This window comes from Panulirus ornatus, chromosome 17 (assembly GCF_036320965.1).
Source record: "Panulirus ornatus isolate Po-2019 chromosome 17, ASM3632096v1, whole genome shotgun sequence".
Classification (NCBI taxonomy): Eukaryota; Metazoa; Arthropoda; class Malacostraca; order Decapoda; family Palinuridae; genus Panulirus; species Panulirus ornatus.
The window spans coordinates 19,873,558-19,893,428 of NC_092240.1; the positions used below are offsets into that span (position 1 = coordinate 19,873,558).

At 40.9% G+C, this 19,871-nt stretch overlaps 1 protein-coding gene across 5 annotated transcripts in view; it reads right to left on the minus strand.

Annotated features, from left to right (window-relative positions):
• LOC139754602 (lysosomal alpha-glucosidase-like) overlaps positions 1-19,871 on the minus strand; it is a 328,644-nt gene that overhangs the window by 44,598 nt on the left and 264,175 nt on the right. For all 5 annotated transcript variants that reach the window (XM_071672033.1, XM_071672031.1, XM_071672035.1 and 2 more), the window contains exons 13-14: positions 13,398-13,600; positions 3,672-3,805 (exon numbers count right to left, since the gene is read on the minus strand). In XM_071672033.1, the coding sequence (XP_071528134.1) occupies positions 3,672-3,805; positions 13,398-13,600 (337 nt within the window). The remainder of the gene's footprint in view (positions 1-3,671; positions 3,806-13,397; positions 13,601-19,871) is intronic.

Genomic DNA, 19,871 nt, shown 5'->3' on the forward strand with positions numbered 1-19,871 from the left:
TGAGAGAGATGTGTGGAAATAAAAAGAGTGTGGTTGAGAGAGCAGAAGGGTGTTTTGAAATGGTTTGGTCACATGGAGAGAATGAGTGGGGAAAGATTGACCAAGAGGATATATGTGTCAGAGGTGGAGGGAACGAGGGGAAGTGGGAGACCAAATTGGAGGTGGAAAGATGGAGTGAAAAAGATTTTGAGTGATCGAGGCCTGAACATGTAGGAGGGTGAAAGGCGTGCAAGGAATAGAGTGAATTGGAACGATGTGGTATACCGGGGTCGACGTGCTGTCAATGGATTGAACCAGGGCATGTGAAGCGTCTGGGGTAAACCATGCAAAGTGTGTGGGGTCTGGATGTGGAAAGGGAGCTGTGGTTTCGGTGCATTATTACATGACAGCTAGAGACTGAGTGTGAACGAATGGGGCCTTTGGTGTTTTTCCTAGTGCTACCTCGCACACATGAGGGGGGAGGGGGTTGTTATTCCATGTGTGGCGAGGTGGTGATGGGAACAAATAAAGGCAGACAGTATGAATTATGTACATGTGTATATATGTATATGTCTGTGTGTGTATATATATGTGTACAGTGAGATGTATAGGTATGTATATTGTGCGTGTGTGGACATGTATGTATATACATGTGTATGTGGGCGGGTTGGGCCATTCTTTCATCTGTTTCCTTGCGCTACCTCGCTAACGCGGGAGACAGCGATAAAGCAAAATAAAAGCAAATAATGTGGAACAGTGGGTGCTTTGAAGATAAAAACATAATTCATTATCAAAGCGTAGTGAAATCAAAAACGTAAAAAGGAAGATATACTTTAAAAACATCAAAAATGTCATCATCAATAAAATAGTGCAATCTTAGATCACTTTTGTTTATCAATTTGAAAAGTTACAACCAAATTTTCAAAATGGAGGTATTATCTCTACTGATTCCAATCTTTTGCTTTGCAAAAAATCTGTGACAAATAACTATAATCTAAATGAAGTTCTGAAAACTGAAAAACTTGTTTCTCCAAAGCCATGTCCTGCAAGTATGAGATTCTCTAGGTTGTTCTTACAGGAAACCAGTTAGAGGCCTTCAAAGTCTTAGTGTTTCTGGTGAAGAAGCACTGACCTTATCCATCCTTTGCCAACCACTTAACCATGACAGTGGCAGCTTGCTTGCTTCAGGCCCACCTCTAGCCAATTAAAGACCACCACAAATATCACATCACTGACCTTCACCTCCCAGCCAACTAACTAAATCAACCATACAAGTTTGGAGGAACACACTTGTCTCTTATCAAAAATCTCATAAGAAAAAACAAATAAAATTAATATATAAATACATAAATAAATAAATAAACAAAGTAGGTATTAGTAGGTAGGCAGCCAATGACCAGAAAGGTATACTACTAGCACTACCCGCCTGAGTACTGATATACACTAGTATTATCTGCCTGGGTATTGGAAGGGTTAGTGACGGATGAACTGATGAATGTGGGACATGGGGAGGCAGCAGTTGCTACATGCATGGGTATGGAGGATGGAAAGAAGAGGATACAAGTGCTAGAGCCAGTAGCAAAAAGGGCAATACTGAGGCTGAAGGTAAGAAAGGTACCTGGACTGGCTGGGATTACAGCTGAAATGCTGAAGTATGGAGGAGAAAGTGTGATAGTGAGGATGCATCTGATATGTAACTGGGTTGTTTCCAGGTCATTTATTGATGAAATTGATTCTACAGTCAGTAAGCCAGTGCTTCAAGGATTTTGCCATACGGCAAGGAGCGCCATCCTGCATGAACATGTCCACATGGCACTTCTGAAAACAGTCTGGTAAACAGCCCATCAGCAGTGGGAGGTAGTTGTGTTGATTCTGGTTTGATGTCTGGGCAGTATGACAAGGTCAACGATATCATAATATGAAAAAAGCCCCAAATCATGTGAGAATCAGTGTTTTTAATTTGACTAAAAGTGTACTTGGGATCAAGAGGATCACTCCCAGGGTGCCTATAAACATACCAACTTGGTTCCATTCACAAAAAATATGGCTTCATTGCTCCATAAAATGTGTTTCCACGTGGTCTTATCCCACTACAGGTATATCTTGGCAAACTAGATCCTAGGCTGCCCATGAATAAAAGAGAGGAGGGGCTTCTTCTGGGCTCTATGGCAGCTGAAGTGCAGGTCATTGTTGATGTGTTGATGAACGGTTCTTACTAACACTTGACCAATCAGTCTTGGTTTTTTTCTATTAATTCATGTGCTGACAAACGTGGACTTGCCTCTAGCTGAAGGTTGAGGATGGTTTGTGTGTGTGGCGAAATCTTACGAGCCTTCCCTGTTCTTCCCTTGTCCGCTGGTGGTGCCATACCTCCGGTGTTGTGAAGTCTTTTTTTCATACCTGAACTGATTGGACACTAGGACTGACACTCTTCAATATTTCCTTACTGGCATCTGTGCCTTGTACAGACTAACAATTGAAGCTATTTGCTGAATAGTCAAGCCCTTTTGCTTCCCCATGTGGCTAGATAAATACCTTCAGCACTAGGGTACCATGAGGGGACAAACTTGGGTAGACCATCACCATTCATTAACCTCCTACTAATGATGAAAGACAGCATGTGGTTGTTTCCCTGGGCAGGCGCATACCTCTGTCCCTCTCATCGCTGCCTGATGCTAGATAACAAGGAAAACTTCAGTGCTCTGGCTGCGAGGAATAGTGAACTGGAATTGGTCATAGGATTAAGCGTTGTCCCTCTTACATATAATGCAACGTTGAGATGTGTATATATCCCTGAGTTTTGTCGGATTCTCCCAGCTCAAAGTGAAAGGTCACCTTTGGCAAGACTATATTATAGTGCAAAGGCTTGACAAAGAACTTATCAAAGGAGCCTACGTATCTCTGCCACTGGAAACGGCACAGTCTTGGGATTCAGGAGGCTTTACACAGTCTTAGTCTTGGGTTAATCAAAGGTGCATAAAAGATAAGGTGTAAGGGAGAAATAATATTTCCCTCGTACTCACTGTATATTGAAGATTACTAATAGGGGCACGAGTGGATGGCTGGAAACACAATAGAGGAAGGGGCTATGCAAGCAGTGCTCATCATCCTTAATGGCTTAGGATGGGCTGTCTGAGTGTGTGTGGATTTAACAAGGATGAGAAGAAGGGAGATACAGGTGCTATACTTGAGAAGAACAGAAGCTGAATGTTCTGGCTCTGGGTGAAACAAAGCGCAAGGGTAAGGGGGAAGAGTGGTTCAGGAATGCCTTAGGGGCAAAGTCAGGAGTTGGTGTAAAGGGAAAAAGCTAATGATCACATAGTACTGCCGAAGGAGTTGTAAGAATGTGTGACAGTGTATGGAATTCAGCTCCAGACTGATTTGGGTAAAAGAGAGAGATTATAAGAGGAAGGTGACCCACAGTGATTATGCACCTAGAAAAAAGATGAGGTATGAAGAGAGAAGAATGTTTTGGTAGAAGCTGAGTGAGTGTGTCAGCAATTTTGACACAAGATCGGGTATAAGTAATGTGTGTTTTGAATGCGGGAATGTTAATGCGGTAATGTTGCAGTTGTGGTACAAACCCTGCTAACTCTACTGAGAAGACTTGCTATTCTGAAACTCATAATAATTCTTATTCCCCTAACTTTCATATGTTAGAAAAAAAAGAAGATAAAGTAAGGGATACCTACCTGCAATTGACTGCCAAAGATTGAACCAGTCAGACCAAACATCACCAGTCCAGTGGCCACCATAATAGCCTTGCCCAGGAAATGTTGAGCGGGATATAACAAATGGTCGCTTCCCTCGAATTATCTGCAAAGCACTGCCCACAAAAAAAAATAAGTGATGAATTACAGTACGCTTAACAGGGATAGGTGCTGGTACACATATTATGTATGGATGTATTTCACTAATTCAATATATTATTTTTTGTATTCTTTCATTTGAGTGTTACTCTTTCACAGCAGAACCAAAGCACCTAAGGACAATGGACTTTGGGCCTAGGTGCACCTAAGGACAATGGACTTTGGGCCTAGGTATATCAAAATCTTGGCAGGGATTTAAGCTGCTATAAAGTGACCATGAGGGCCTTCTCGAAGCATTTTTCTATAGAGGCCACTTTCTTCTTGTGTATGTTACTCTATCATGGCCAAACAATAGTACCTGGAGTCTCTAAATTTTGAGTGTAACTATTTCAGATTATGGGCAAAATCTTAAGCTACTGCAAAATGACTTTAAAGGGCTTTTAAAAACTTTTTATTACAAGTCATATTTTCTTATTTATATGTCACTCATTCACAGCTAAACCACAGAACCTTGGTACTTCAAAATCTGGGAAAGATTTAAAGCTACTGCACATTGGCCTCGAATGCCTTTTCAAAAGTCTTTCTCAAGCAAAGCTGGGTACACAAACAGATGGAGCCCAGTAACACCAATATAAGTGATCCCCACAGAATGATGGTTCCATCATGTACCAATTAACGTTCCCATCCATGACGTATTCAAGGGCTGTCCAGGGTTGACAGCATAGTTTTAATCCTGGTTGCAGCAGTCAGTCCACAGTCAACCCAGCTGTTAATCCATCCATAAAGTTTAGTCAGTAAAATGAATAACTGTCTCAGGCTAGGGAATTTATATAGAGGGTTGTACAGAGGTTGGATGTGTTAGAAATGAAATGTTTGAGGACAATATTAGGAGCAATGTGGTTTGATCAAGTAAGTAATGAAAAGGTAAGAGAGATATGTGGTAATAAAGTGTGGCTGAGAGAGCAGAAGAAGGTAAGTTGAAATGGTTTGGACACATGGAGAGAATGAGTGAGGACTGATTGACAAAGAGGATATATGATATATGTCAGAGGTGGAGGGAACAAGGAGAAGCAAGAGACCAAATTGGAGGTGAAAGGATGGTGTGAAAAAGATTTTGAGCAATCATCACCTGAATATACAGCAGGGTGAAAGATGTGCAAGGAACAGAGTGAATTGGAGTGATGTGGTATACCGGGGTCGACGTGCTGTTAATGGACTGAACCAGGGCATGTGAAGAGTCTGGGGTAAACCAAGGAAAGGTCTGTAGGGCATGGATGTGGAAAGAGAGCTATGGTTTCAGTGCATTACACATGACAGCTAGAGCCTGAGTGTGAGCGAATATGGCCTTTTTGTCTTTTCCTGGCACTACCTCGCTGGAGGGGAGATGCTATTTCCTGTGTGGCGGGGTGGCAATGGGAATGGATGAAGGCAGCAAGTATGAATAGGTACATGTGTATATATGTACATGTCTGTGTATGTATATGTATGTATAGAATGAAATATCTTTCTTTCTTTCTTTCTTTCAAACTATTCACCATTTCCCGCGTTAGCAAGGTAGCATTAAGAACAGAGGACTGGGCCTTTGAGGGAACATCCTCACCTGGCCCCCTTCTCTGTTCCTTCTTTTGGAAAATTAAAAAAAAAAAAACGAGAGGGGAGGATTTCCAGCCACCCACTCCCTCCCCTTTTAGTCGCCTTCTACGACGCGCAGGGAATACATGGGAAGTATTCTTTCTCCCCTATCCCTAGGGATATATTTGTATGTATATGTGCAGGTATGGGCATTATGTATATATATGTGTATATGAGTGGTTGGGCCATTCTTTGTCTGTTTCCTTATGCTACCTCACTGACAAGGGAAACAGCGGTTGAGTATAATAGATAAGTAAATAAATCAATATATTTTTTCATTTATTTATTATACTTTGTCGCTGTCTCCTGCGTTAGTGAGGTAGTGCAAGGAAGCAGACGAAAGAATGACCCAACCCACCCACATACACATGTATATACATACACATCCAACCACAAAAATATACATACCTATACATTTCAACGTATATATATATATATATATATATATATATATATATATATATATATATATATATATATATATATATATATATATATTATCCCTGGGGGTAGGGGAGAAAGAATACTTCCCACGTAATCCCTGCGTGTCGTAGAAGGCGACTAAAAGGGGAGGGAGCGGGTGGCTGGAAATCCTCCCCTCTCGTTTTTTTTCAATTTTCCAAAAGAAGGAACAGAGAAGGGGGCCAGGTGAGGATATTCCCTCGAAGGCCCAGTCCTCTGTTCTTAACGCTACCTCGCTATCGCGGGAAATGGCGAATAGTACGAAAGATATATATATATATATATATATATATATATATATATATATATATATATATATATATATATATATATATATATATATATATATATTCCTATGAGTCCACGGGGAAAATGAAACACAAAAAGTTCCCAAGTGCACTTTCGTGTAATAATCACATCATCAGGGGAGACACAAGAGAGAAATATAACAGTCAGATGGTATACATCAAAGAGACAAAGCTAGGACGCCATTTGGTAAACGTGATTGTCCAAAACATACGAGCGTTCATAAACTTATCATTTTACAAATCTTATCAACAATAAAGTTATTTAATTTGTACAGACCATCACTAATATTAAGATTATAATTCTTTGTGTATTTAATAATAGAAGATTCAATGATATTTCTCTTGGTAATAGAGTTAGAGTTAACAACTGAGATGGCATTACTCCAGTCAATACAATGATCATAGTTTTTAACATGATTAAACAAGGCATTTGATTCTTGTCCCGTTCTTATACTATATTTATGTTGCTTAAGTCTAACAGAAAGATCCTTACCTGTCTGACCAACATAAGATTTATCACAGTTTCCACAAGAAACTTTATCGATGCAACCAAGAGAATTTTCAGGTGAATTCCTGATTAAGATATTCTTTATAGTCTTATTGTTGCTAAAGGCAACATTTACATTAAAGGATTTAAGCAACATGGGAAGCAAAGTGAAATTATCATGAAAAGCGAGAACTAGAAGATTCTTGGTGTCACTTGGGAACTTTTCGTGTTTCATTTTCCCCGTGGACTCATAGGAATATCTTGATCACGCGCAAAACTGTGATCCTTTCCAATATATATATATATATATATATATATATATATATATATATATATATATATATATATATATATATATATATATATATATATATTTTTTTTTTTTTTTTTTCAAACTATTCGCCATTTCCCGCGTTAGCGAGGTAGCGTTAAGAACAGAGAACTGGGCCATTGAGGGAATATCCTCACCAGGCCCCCTTCTCTGTTCCTTCTTTTGGAAAATTAAAAAAAATTGAGAGGGGAGGATTTCCAGCCCCCCCGCTCCCTCCCCTTTTAGTCGCCTTCTACGACACGCAGGGAATACGTGGGAAGTATTCTTTCTCCCCTATCCCCAGGGATAATATATATATATATATATATATATATATATATATATATATATATATATATATATATATATATATATATACGTATTCCCTGCGTGTCGTAGAAGGCGACTAAAAGGGAAGGGAGCGGGAGGCTGGAAATCCTCCCCTCATTTTTTTTTTTTTTTTTTTTTTTTAAAAAGAAGAAACAGAGAAAGGGGCCAGGTGAGGATATTCCCTCAAAGGCCCAGTCCTCATCCTCTGTTCTTAACGCTACCTCGCTAATGCGGGAAATGGCGACTAGTAAAAAAAAAAAAAAAAGAAAAAATATATATATATATATATATATATATATTCATTCATTTCAAGCTAAAAGTTTGTTTCTAAATTGTTTCTTACATTTTTCATATGTATATATATGTATGTGTGTGTGTGTGTGGGTATGTGCGTATGTGTGTGTATGTGTGTGTGTGTGTATATGTATATATATATGTATATTATCCCTGGGGATAGGGGTGAAAGAATACTTCCCACGTATTCCTCGCGTGTCGTAGAAAGCGACTAGAGGGGACGGGAGCGGGGGGCCGGAAATCCTCCCCTCCTTGTATTAACTTTCTAAAATGGGAAACAGAAGAAGGAGTCACGCGGGGAGTGATCATCCTCCTCGAAGGCTCAGAGTGGGGTGCCTAAATGTGTGTGGATGTAACCAAGATGTGAAAAAAGGAGAGATAGGTAGTATGTTTGAGGAAAGGAACCTGGATGTTTTGGCTCTGAGTGAAACGAAGCTCAAGGGTAAAGGGGAAGAGTGGTTTGGAAATGTCTGGGGAGTGAAGTCAGGGGTTAGTGAGAGGACAAGAGCAAGGGAAGGAGTAGCAATACTCCTTAAACAGGAGTTGTGGGAGTATGTGATAGAATGTAAGAAAGTAAATTCTCGATTAATATGGGTAAAATTGAAAGTTGATGGAGAGAGGTGGGTGATTATTGGTGCATATGCACCTGGGCATGAGAAGAAAGATCATGAGAGGCAAGTGTTTTGGGAGCAGCTGAATGAGTGTGTTAGCGGTTTTGATGCACGAGACCGGGTTATAGTGATGGGTGATTTGAATGCAAAGGTGAGTAATGTGGCAGTTGAGGGAATAATTGGTATGCATGGGGTGTTCAGTGTTGTAAATGGAAATGGTGAAGAGCTTGTAGATTTATGTGCTGAAAAAGGACTGATGATTGGGAATACCTGGTTTAAAAAGCGAGATATACATAAGTATACTTATGTAAGTAGGAGAGATGGCCAGAGAGCGTTATTGGATTACGTGTTAATTGACAGGCGTGCGAAAGAGAGACTTTTGGATGTTAATGTGCTGAGAGGTGCAACTGGAGGGTTGTCTGATCATTATCTTGTGGAGGCTAAGGTGAAGATTAGTATGGGTTTTCAGAAAAGAGGAGTGAATGTTGGGGTGAAGAAGGTGGTGAGAATAAGTGAGCTTGGGAAGGAGACCTGTGTGGGGAAGTACCAGGAGAGACTGTGTACAGAATGGAAAAAGGTGAGAACAATGGAAGTAAGGGGAGTGGGAGTGGAATGGGATGTATTTAGGGAATCAGTGATGGATTGCGCAAAAGATGCTTGTGGCATGAGAAGAGTGGGAGGTGGGCTGTTTAGAAAGGGTAGTGAGTGGTGGGATGAAGAAGTAAGAGTATTAGTGAAAGAGAAGAGAGAGGCATTTGGACGATTTTTGCAGGGAAAAAATGCAATTGAGTGGGAGAAGTATAAAAGAAAGAGACAGGAGGTCAAGAGAAAGGTGCAAGAGGTGAAAAAAAGGGCAAATGAGAGTTGGGGTGAGAGACTATCAGTAAATTTTAGGGAGAATAAAAAGATGTTCTGGAAGGAGGTAAATAGGGTGCGTAAGACAAGGGAGCAAATGGGAACTTCAGTGAAGGGCGTAAATGGGGAGGTGATAACAAGTAGTGGTGATGTGAGAAGGAGATGGAATGAGTATTTTGAAGGTTTGTTGAATGTGTCTGATGACAGAGTGGCAGATATAGGGTGTTTTGGTCGAGGTGGTGTGCAAAGTGAGAGGGTTAGGGAAAATGATTTGGTAAACAGAGAAGAGGTAGTAAAAGCTTTGCGGAAGATGAAAGCCGGCAAGGCAGCAGGTTTGGATGGTATTGCAGTGGAATTTATTAAAAAAGGGGGTGACTGTATTGTTGACTGGTTGGTAAGGTTATTTAATGTATGTATGACTCATGGTGAGGTGCCTGAGGATTGGTGGAATGCGTGCATAGTGCCATTGTACAAAGGCAAAGGGGATAAGAGTGAGTGCTCAAATTACAGAGGTATAAGTTTGTTGAGTATTCCTGGTAAATTATATGGGAGGGTATTGATTGAGAGGGTGAAGGCATGTACAGAGCATCAGATTGGGGAAGAGCAGTGCGGTTTCAGAAGTGGTAGAGGATGTGTGGATCAGGTGTTTGCTTTGAAGAATGTATGTGAGAAATACTTAGAAAAGCAAATGGATTTGTATGTAGCATTTATGGATCTGGAGAAGGCATATGATAGAGTTGATAGAGATGCTCTGTGGAAGGTATTAAGAATATATGGTGTGGGAGGCAAGTTGTTAGAAGCAGTGAAAAGTTTTTATCGAGGATGTAAGGCATGTGTACGTGTAGGAAGAGAGGAAAGTGATTGGTTCTCAGTGAATGTAGGTTTGCGGCAGGGGTGTGTGATGTCTCCATGGTTGTTTAATTTGTTTATGGATGGGGTTGTTAGGGAGGTGAATGCAAGAGTCCTGGAAAGAGGGGCAAGTATGAAGTCTGTTGGGGATGAGAGAGCCTGGGAAGTGAGTCAGTTGTTGTTCGCTGATGATACAGCGCTGGTGGCTGATTCATGTGAGAAACTGCAGAAGCTGGTGACTGAGTTTGGTAAAGTGTGTGGAAGAAGAAAGTTAAGAGTAAATGTGAATAAGAGCAAGGTTATTAGGTACAGTAGGGTTGAGGGTCAAGTCAATTGGGAGGTGGGTTTGAATGGAGAAAAACTGGAGGAAGTGAAGTGTTTTAGATATCTGGGAGTGGATCTGTCAGCGGATGGAACCATGGAAGCGGAAGTGGATCATAGGGTGGGGGAGGGGGCGAAAATTTTGGGAGCCTTGAAAAATGTGTGGAAGTCGAGAACATTATCTCGGAAAGCAAAAATGGGTATGTTTGAAGGAATAGTGGTTCCAACAATGTTGTATGGTTGCGAGGCGTGGGCTATGGATAGAGTTGTGCGCAGGAGGATGGATGTGCTGGAAATGAGATGTTTGAGGACAATGTGTGGTGTGAGGTGGTTTGATCGAGTAAGTAACGTAAGGGTAAGAGAGATGTGTGGAAATAAAAAGAGCGTGGTTGAGAGAGCAGAAGAGGGTGTTTTGAAATGGTTTGGGCACATGGAGAGAATGAGTGAGGAAAGATTGACCAAGAGGATATATGTGTCGGAGGTGGAGGGAACGAGGAGAAGAGGGAGACCAAATTGGAGGTGGAAAGATGGAGTGAAAAAGATTTTGTGTGATCGGGGCCTGAACATGCAGGAGGGTGTAAGGAGGGCAAGGAATAGAGTGAATTGGAGCGATGTGGTATACAGGGGTTGACGTGCTGTCAGTGGAGTGAATCAAGGCATGTGAGGCGTCTGGGGTGGACCATGGAAAGCTGTGTAGGTATGTATACACGTGTGTGGACATGTGTATGTACATGTGTATGGGGGGGGGGGGGTTGGGCCATTTCTTTCGTCTGTTTCCTTGCGCTACCTCGCAGACGCGGGAGACAGCGACAAAGTATAAAAAAAAAAAAAAAAAATATATATATATATATATATATATATATATATATATATATATATATATATATAAATATACACATACACAGGCATATACATATATACACATGTACATAATTCATGCTTGCTGCCTTTATTCATTCTTGTCGCCACCCCGCCACACATGAAATGACAACCCACTCCCCCCGCATGCATGCAAGATAGTGCTAGGAAAGACAACAAAGGCCACATTCATTCACACTCACTCTCTAGCTTCATGTATAGTGCACTGAAATAACAGCTCCCTTTCCACATCTAGGCCCCACAAAACTTTCCATTTTTTACCCCAGATGCTTCACATGCCCTGGTTCAATCCATTTACAGCATATTGACCCCAGTATACCACATTGTTCCAATTCACTCTATTCCTTGCACGCCTTTCACCCTCCTGCATGTTCAGGCCCCAATCACTCAAAATCTTTTTCACTCCATCTTTCCAACTCCAATTAGGTCTCCCACTTCTCCTCATTCCCTCCACTTCTGACTAATATATCCTCTTGGTCAATCTTTCCTCACTCATTCTCTCCATGTGACCAAACCATTTCAAAACACCCTCTTCTTCTCTCTCAACCATACTCTTTTCATCACCACACATCTCTCTTACCCTTTCATTACTTACTCGATCAAACCACTTCACACCACATATTGTCCTCAAACATCTCATTTCCAGCACATCCACCCTCCTCCGCACAACTCTATCTATATCCCATGCCTTGCAACCATATAACATTGTTCGAATCACTGTTCCTTCAAACATACCCATTTTTGTTTTCCAAGATAATGCTTTCGACTTCTACACATTCTTCAATGCTCAGAAGAAAGCTGAGAGTAAATGTGAATAAGAGCAAGGTTATTAGGTACAGTAGGGTTGAAGGACAAGTCAATTGGGAGGTAAGTTTGAATGGAGAAAAACTGGAGGAAGTGAAGTGTTTTAGATATCTGGGAGTGGATTTGGCAGCAGATGGAACCATGGAAGCAGAAGTGAATCATAGGGTGGGGGAGGGGGTGAAAGTTCTGGGAGCGCTGAAGAATGTGTGGAAGTCAAGAACATTATCTCAGAAGGCAAAAATGTGTATGTTTGAAGGAATAGTTGTTCCAACAATGTTATATGGTTGCGAGGCGTGGGCTCTAGATAGAGTTGTGTGGAGGAGGGTGCATGTGCTGGAAATGAGATGTTTGAGGACAATATGTGGTGTGAGGTGGTTTGATCGAGTAAGTAATAATAGGGTAAGAGAGATGTGTGGTAATAAAAAGAGTGTGGTTGAGAGAGCAGAAGAGGGTGTTTTGAAATGGTTTGGTCACATGAGAGAATGAGTGAGGAAAGATTGACAATGAGGATATATGTGTCAGAGGTGGAGGGAACGAGGAGAAGTGGGAGACCAAATTGGAGGTGGAAAGATGGAGTGAAAAAGATTTTGAGTGATCAGGGCCTGAACATGCAGGAGGGTGAAAGGCGTGCAAGGAATAGAGTGAATTGGAACGATGTGGTATACCGGGGTCGATGTGCTGTCAATGGATTGAACCAGGGAATGTAAAGCATCTGGGGTAAACCATGGAAAGTTCTGTGGAGCCTGGATGAGGAAAGGGAGCTGTGGTTTTGGTGCATTATTACATGACAGCTAGAGACTGAGTGTGTGGCGGGGTGGTGATGAGAATGAATAAAGGCAGACAGTATGAATTATGTACATGTGTATATATGTATATGTCTGTGTGCACATATATATGTATACGTTGAGATGTATGGGTATGTATATTTGCGTGTGTGGATGTGTATGTATATACATGTGTATGTGGGTGGGTTGGGCCATTCTTTCGTCTGTTTCCTTGCGCTACCTCGCTAATGCAGGAGACAGCAGCAAAGCAAAATAGAGAAATAAATAAATACATAATATATATATATATATATATATATATATATATATATATATATATATATATTTTTTATACATATTGGCCTTATCCCTCGTTAGCGAAGTAGCATTAAGAACAGAGGAGTGAGCCTTAGATGGTATATCCTCACTTGGCCCATCTCTTTCTCTTTTTTTTGGAAAACTATTCTTTCTGGAAATTATAAACGGGAGGGGAGGATTTCCAGTCCCCCTAGCCTGAGCCAGGTACCCATCTTACTGATAAACCCATAAAGGAGGATGAACAGCTGGAATGATTGTGGACCAACTGCTGCAACCAGGATTCAGACCTATGCTCTCAACCCTGGGTAGCCCATGAATTAAAACTAGACAGTATGATAAACATCTTGGAAAAATGATAATCAAACAAGGTCATACAATTACTCACACATTAGTAGCAATGGTTTCTGTAAATCCATAGAGATTGTGAAGATTGTAGTGTCTCCCTAAGTGCTGCCTGGCACCCATACAAAGTGTGTGATAGTACAGGAGACCACCATACACCTCTGGCAAGAAAGGTGGATGCTCCAAGTTGTTCTTCTCACAGCCATTAATGCTACCAGACCAGAAGTTTGAAGGTTCATTCATATCCTGTAATGGAAAAGGTATGCAGTAGTTATGACCTGTTATGTAGATTCAACTGGTAAGCATAATAATTTACAATGTGAACAAAGTATTTCCAATACATTATATGATTCCAACCCATTCTTATACTGTATGACTAAAAAGCCACATAAAGATCATTTCTGAACTTGCGAGGAGCACATTTTTGAAACAGAATCCTCACTGGCAGTTCTCCTATTCAGCTCTCAAAGGCATATGCCAAAGGACAGTGAAACAAAACTATTCAGAAAAACTATTGTACCCAACTATTAAACCTGTATCCCCATGCCCCATCTATGATATCATACATCCATATTTTTCCTCACTGTATGAATGAAAGTTGAATCCTAAAAAATTGTTGTATGGTTAGCCAAACTCTTTGAGGGATGGCTGGCTGGACATGTGAGAGGTGACACGCAAGTGAGGATTCCACCTTAAAAGCATGCCTTTTACAAGCGCAAATCTGACTTCTCTGAGCAAAACCCTCACTTGTAGTTATGCCATTTCGCAACATCAAGAAGGCAGTAATTGGTAGGCATCCACAGACCAGGGAGGTATATCAACAGTACTACATGCCTGGGTATCAGAAGGGTTAGTGATGGCTGTGTGGTAAGCCACCAAAAGTATTCAAAATTAACAAAGATTTTGATAATGTTGATCTATCAAGTTACTTAAGACTTGATTCATCTGATTTTACTTGAAGTAATGGATACACACTCATGGGCAAATATTTTACCTTGAATGTGGCGAAGTACTTTTCTTCAAGAGAATTGTTAGCATATGGAACTATCTGCTAATCAGAGTGGTTGAAAGCAGTATTATAGATATGTTTAAGAATGGACTTCATGAATACTTTGCCTAAGTCCATGACTTACATTATTCTCCTTAAACTATCTGTATGCCTTCTAACTTTTACCACACTGATCTGTGAGTTTCTCATATCTTCCACCATACAAACAGCTTTGAAGGGATCCAATGGTCGGTTGCTGTTTGAATTCATCTGTATTCCTTCGTATCTATCTTCTCATAACCAGCTGCGTAGGCACTAATAATTACCCATCTCTTGCAATTCACTTTCATTTTTACCCATATCAGTCTGGTGCTCTTTTCCCTTAAATCTCACACAATCCTACATCTCCTGCTTCAGCAGTAGTGCTACCCCCTCCCTAGCATTTGCACTCATATCAACCCCAAACTTTACCTAAGACATTTCCAAGCCATTCTCCCACTTTACCCTTGAGCTCTGTTTCACTTAAATCTATCCTTATCAAATTCCATCAGGTTCACTTCTGTCCATTTGTGTATTGTGTCTATGTCTTTCTGCATCCCCGTCTGAAAGACAGAGAGAGAGAGAAAATCATGCATACATGAAATATCTATTATCATCATTTCATTTATTTCATTATACCTAATTGCTGTCTCCCACATCAGCAAGGTAGTGCCATAAAACAGAAAAAGAATGACCCATCCACTCAAATACACACATATATATATATTATTATTATTATATTTTGCTTTGTCGCTGTCTCATGCGTTTGCGAGGTAGCGCAAGGAAACAGAAGAAAGAAATGGCCCAACCCACCCCCATACACATGTATATACATACACGTTCACACACACAAATATACATACCCATACATCTCAACGTATACGTATATACACATACACAGACATATACATATATACACATGTACATAATTCATACTGTCTGCCTTTATAATGATCATTCCCATCGCCATCCCGCCACACATGAAATAACAACCCCCTCCCCCACATGTACGCGAGGTAGCGCTAGGAAAAGACAACAAAGGCCATATTAGCTCACACTCAGTCTCCAGCTGTCATGTATAATGCACCGAAACCACAGCTCCCTTTCCACATCCAGGCCCCACAGAACTTTCCATTGTTTACCCAAGACGCTTCACATGTCCTGATTCAATCCATTGACAGCACATCAACCCCAGTATACAACATCATTCCAATTCACTCTATTCCTTGCACGCCTTTCACCCTCCTGCATGTTCAGGCCCCGATCACTCAAAATCTTTTTCACTCCATCTTTCCACCTCCAATTTGGTCTCCCACTTCTCCTCGTTCCCTCCATCTCTGACACATATATCCTTTTGGTCAATCTCTCCTCACTCTTTCTCTCCATGTGACCAAACCATTTCAAAACACCCTCTTCTGCTCTCTCAACCACACTCTTTTTATTACCACACATCTCTCTAACCCTATTATTACTTACTCGATCAAACCACCTCACACCACATATTGTCCTCAAACATCTCATTTCCAGCACATCCACCCTCCTCCGCACAGTTCTATCCATAGCCCACGCCTCGCAACCATACAACATTGTTGGAACCACTATTCCTTCAAACATACCCATTTTTGCTTTCCGAGATAATGTTCTCGACTTCCACACATTCTTCAATGCTCCCAGAACTTTTGCCCCCTCCCCCACCCTATGATTCACTTCCGCTTCCATGGTTCCATCTGCTGCCAAATCCACTCCCAGATATCTATAACACTTCACTTCCTTTAGTTTTTCTCCATTCAAACTTACCTCCCAGTTGACTTGTCCCTCGAACCTACTGTACCTAACAATCTTGCTCTTATTTACATTTACTCTCAGCTTTCTTCTTTCACACACTTTACCAAACTCAGTCACCAGCTTCTGCAGTTTCTCACATGAATCAGCCACCAGTGCTGTATCATCAGCGAACAACAACTGACTCACTTCCCAAGCTCTTTCATCCACAACAGACTCCATACTTGCCCATCTTTCTAAAACTCTTGCATTCACCTCCCTAACAACCCCATCCATAAACAAATTAAACATCCATGGAGACATCACACACCCCTGCCGCAAACCTACATTCACTGAGAACCAATCACTTTCCTCTCTTCCTACACATACACATGCCTTACATCCTCGATAAAAACTTTTCACTGCTTCTAACAACTAGCCTCCAACACCATATATTCTTAATACCTTCCACATAGCATCTCTATCAACTCTATCATATGCCTTCTCCAGATCCATAAATGCAACATACAAATCCATTTGCTTTTCTAAGTATTTCTCATATACATTCTTCAAAGTAAACATCTGATCCACACATCCTCTACCACTTCTGAAACCACACTGCTCTTCCCCAATCTAATGCTCTGTACATGCCTTCACCCTCTCAATCAATACCCTCCCATATAATTTCCCAGGAATACTCAACAAACTTATACCTCTGTAATTTGAGCACTCACTTTTATCCCCTTTGCCTTTGTACAATGGCACTATGCAAGCATTTTGCCAATCCTCAGGCACCTCACCATGAGTCATACATACAATAAATAACCTTACCAACCAGTCAACAATACAGTCACCCTCATTCTTAATAAATTTGACTGCAATACCATCCAAACTCGCTGCCTTTCCTGCTTTCATCTTCTAAAAAGTTTTTACTGCCTCTTCTCTGCTCACCAAATCATTCTCCCTAAACCTCTCACTTTGCACACCACCTCGACCAAAACACCCTATATCTGCCACTCTATCATCAAACATATTCAACAAACCTTCAAAATACTCACTCCATCTCCTTCCCACATCACCACTACTTGTTATCAACTCCCCATTAGCCAACTTCACTGAAATTCCCATTTGTTCCCTCATTTTACGCACATTATCTACCTCCTTCCAAAACATCTTTTTATTCTCCCTAAAATTTAATGATACTCTCTCACCCCAACTCTCATTTGCCCTCTTTTTCACCTCTTGCACCTTTTTCTTGAACTCCTGCCTCTTTCTTTTATACATCTCCCACTCATTTGCATTTTTTCCCTGCAAAAATCATCCAAATGCCTCTCTCTTCTGTTTCACTAATACACTTACTTCTTCATCCCACCACTCACTACCCTTTCTAATCTGCCCACCTCCCACGCTTCTCACGCCACAAGCATCTTTTGCGCAAGCCATCACTGCTTCCCTAAATACATCCCATTCCTCCCCAACTCCCCTTATGTCCTTTGTTCCCACCTTTTTCCATTCTGTACTCAGTCTCTCTCGGTACTTCCTCACACAAGTCTCCTTCCCAAGCTCACTTACTCTCGCCACTCTTTTCACCCCAGCATTCTCTCTTCTTTTCTGAAAACCTCTACAAATCTTCACCTTCGCCTCCACAAGATAATGATCAAACATCCCTCCAGTTGCACCTCTCAGCACATTAACATCCAAAAGTCTCTCTTTTGCATGCCTGTCAATTAACACGTAATCCAATAACGCTCTCTGGCCATCTCTCCTACTTACATACGTATACTTATGTATATCTCTCTTTTTAAACCAGGTATTCCCAATCACCAGTCCTTTTTCAGCACATAAATCTACAAGCTCTTCACCATTTCCATTTACAACACTGAACACCCCATGTACACCAATTATTCCCTCAACTGCCACATTACTCACCTTTGCATTCAAATCACTCATCACTAAAACCCGGTCTCGGGCATCAAAACTACTGACACACTCACGCAGCTGCTCCCAAAACACTTGCCTCTCATGATCTTTCTTCTCATGCCCAGGTGCATATGCACCAATAATCACCCATCTCTCTCCATCCACTTTCAGTTTTACCCATATCAATCTAGAGTTTACTTTCTTACACTCCATCACATACTCCCACCACTCCTGTTTCAGTAGTAGTGCTACTCCTTCCCTTGCTCTTGTCCTCTCACTAACCCCTGATTTCACTCCCAATACATTCCCAAACCCCTCTTCGCCTTTACCCTTGACCTTCGTTTCACTAAGAGCCAAAACATCCAGGTTCCTTTCCTCAAACATACTACCTATCTCTCTTTTTTTCTCATCTTGGTTACATCCACACACATTTAGACACCCCAATCTGAGCCTTCGAGGAGGATGAGCACTCTCCGCGTGACTCCTTCTTCTGTTTCCCCTTTTAGAAAGTTAAAATACAAGGAGGGGAGGGTTTCCAGCCCCCCGCTCCTGTCCCTTTTAGTCACCTTCTACGACACGTGAGGAATGCATGGGAAGTATTCTTTCTCCCCTATCCCCAAGAATAAGTGATATATACACACCAGCCTCAGTTAATAGAAAATATTTACCAAGGCATCTATGCCCAAGCCATATTGCATGTATTAAGGATGTGTTGATGCGGGTCTTTCTCAGTGTACTTAAAAACATGATAAGGCCTCTTATGTTAACATTACAAGTCTTCCAATTCTTTTATCTTTTGCTATCTGTTTGCTTAAATTCCTCCTTCTTCCTGACCTCTGAATGCTTTGCTAGTACCCCAACTTAGATCCTCCTCTGCCAGGTCTTGAAAACCCTCACCTGGGATTGCATAAATGAAGCTTACAATGCAATTTGTCATACCTATCTTCTTTGAAACAGTCAGTTAAGAAAGATAGACTTGGGATAAATATTCTTTCAACAAAGAAAGTAGAGTTTGTTGCCAAGATTCATCAACAGATCCAAAGCCCTTCTGATGTTAAATTTCTTCATATTTTTCTTGGAACTGGCTATTTCCCCAGCACTGACATTGGTAGTAATATTGAACATCAGTTTCTTGATGTAGAGATATATGACTTGGTTTATAAATACCCTTGTCAAGAGGTATCAAAGAAGTGGTTTTTCAGAGATGAGAACTCTATATCTAGACTCAAGGTAGAAGTCAATACCTGATAAACCCTAGATTGATATCTATGCAAGAAGTGTGGTGAAGGAGAGAATCAGTATAATTTGACTAGCAAGACATGCAGTGAGTGCTACGTAATTAACCTGCCATTCTGCCAAAATCTCGCAGGTACTCATAGGTAGGTACTCAATTAATGGAATTAAATTGGTCACTAACCACTGGCATCACCAGCCAAACCAGTACTACCTTCTTCATCATGGTCTTAACTTTTAAACAGTACATGATAAATTAACGTAGGTTTCAAATGCAGATCAACTTCATTTAAATAAAATAATAAAGCAGACCTATCTTTGGTACCCTTTATTCCATGAGCCAACTTCCCTCCTGCTCATCAATACAAGCTTGTTTTGTCAACATTCAACATTCTCATCTCTGGTAATTTTTCTTTGCTTGGAGGGGTAAACAGCAGTGACTATATGGTAGACACTTTCTGATTCAACTGAGAAAACACTTACACGTTTCTATCAATTCCTGATAAAAAATTTTTCCCATGTCCAAAACACCCTTCACAGACTGCAGAGAGCCTACTAGAGCACTCTATCTTTAAC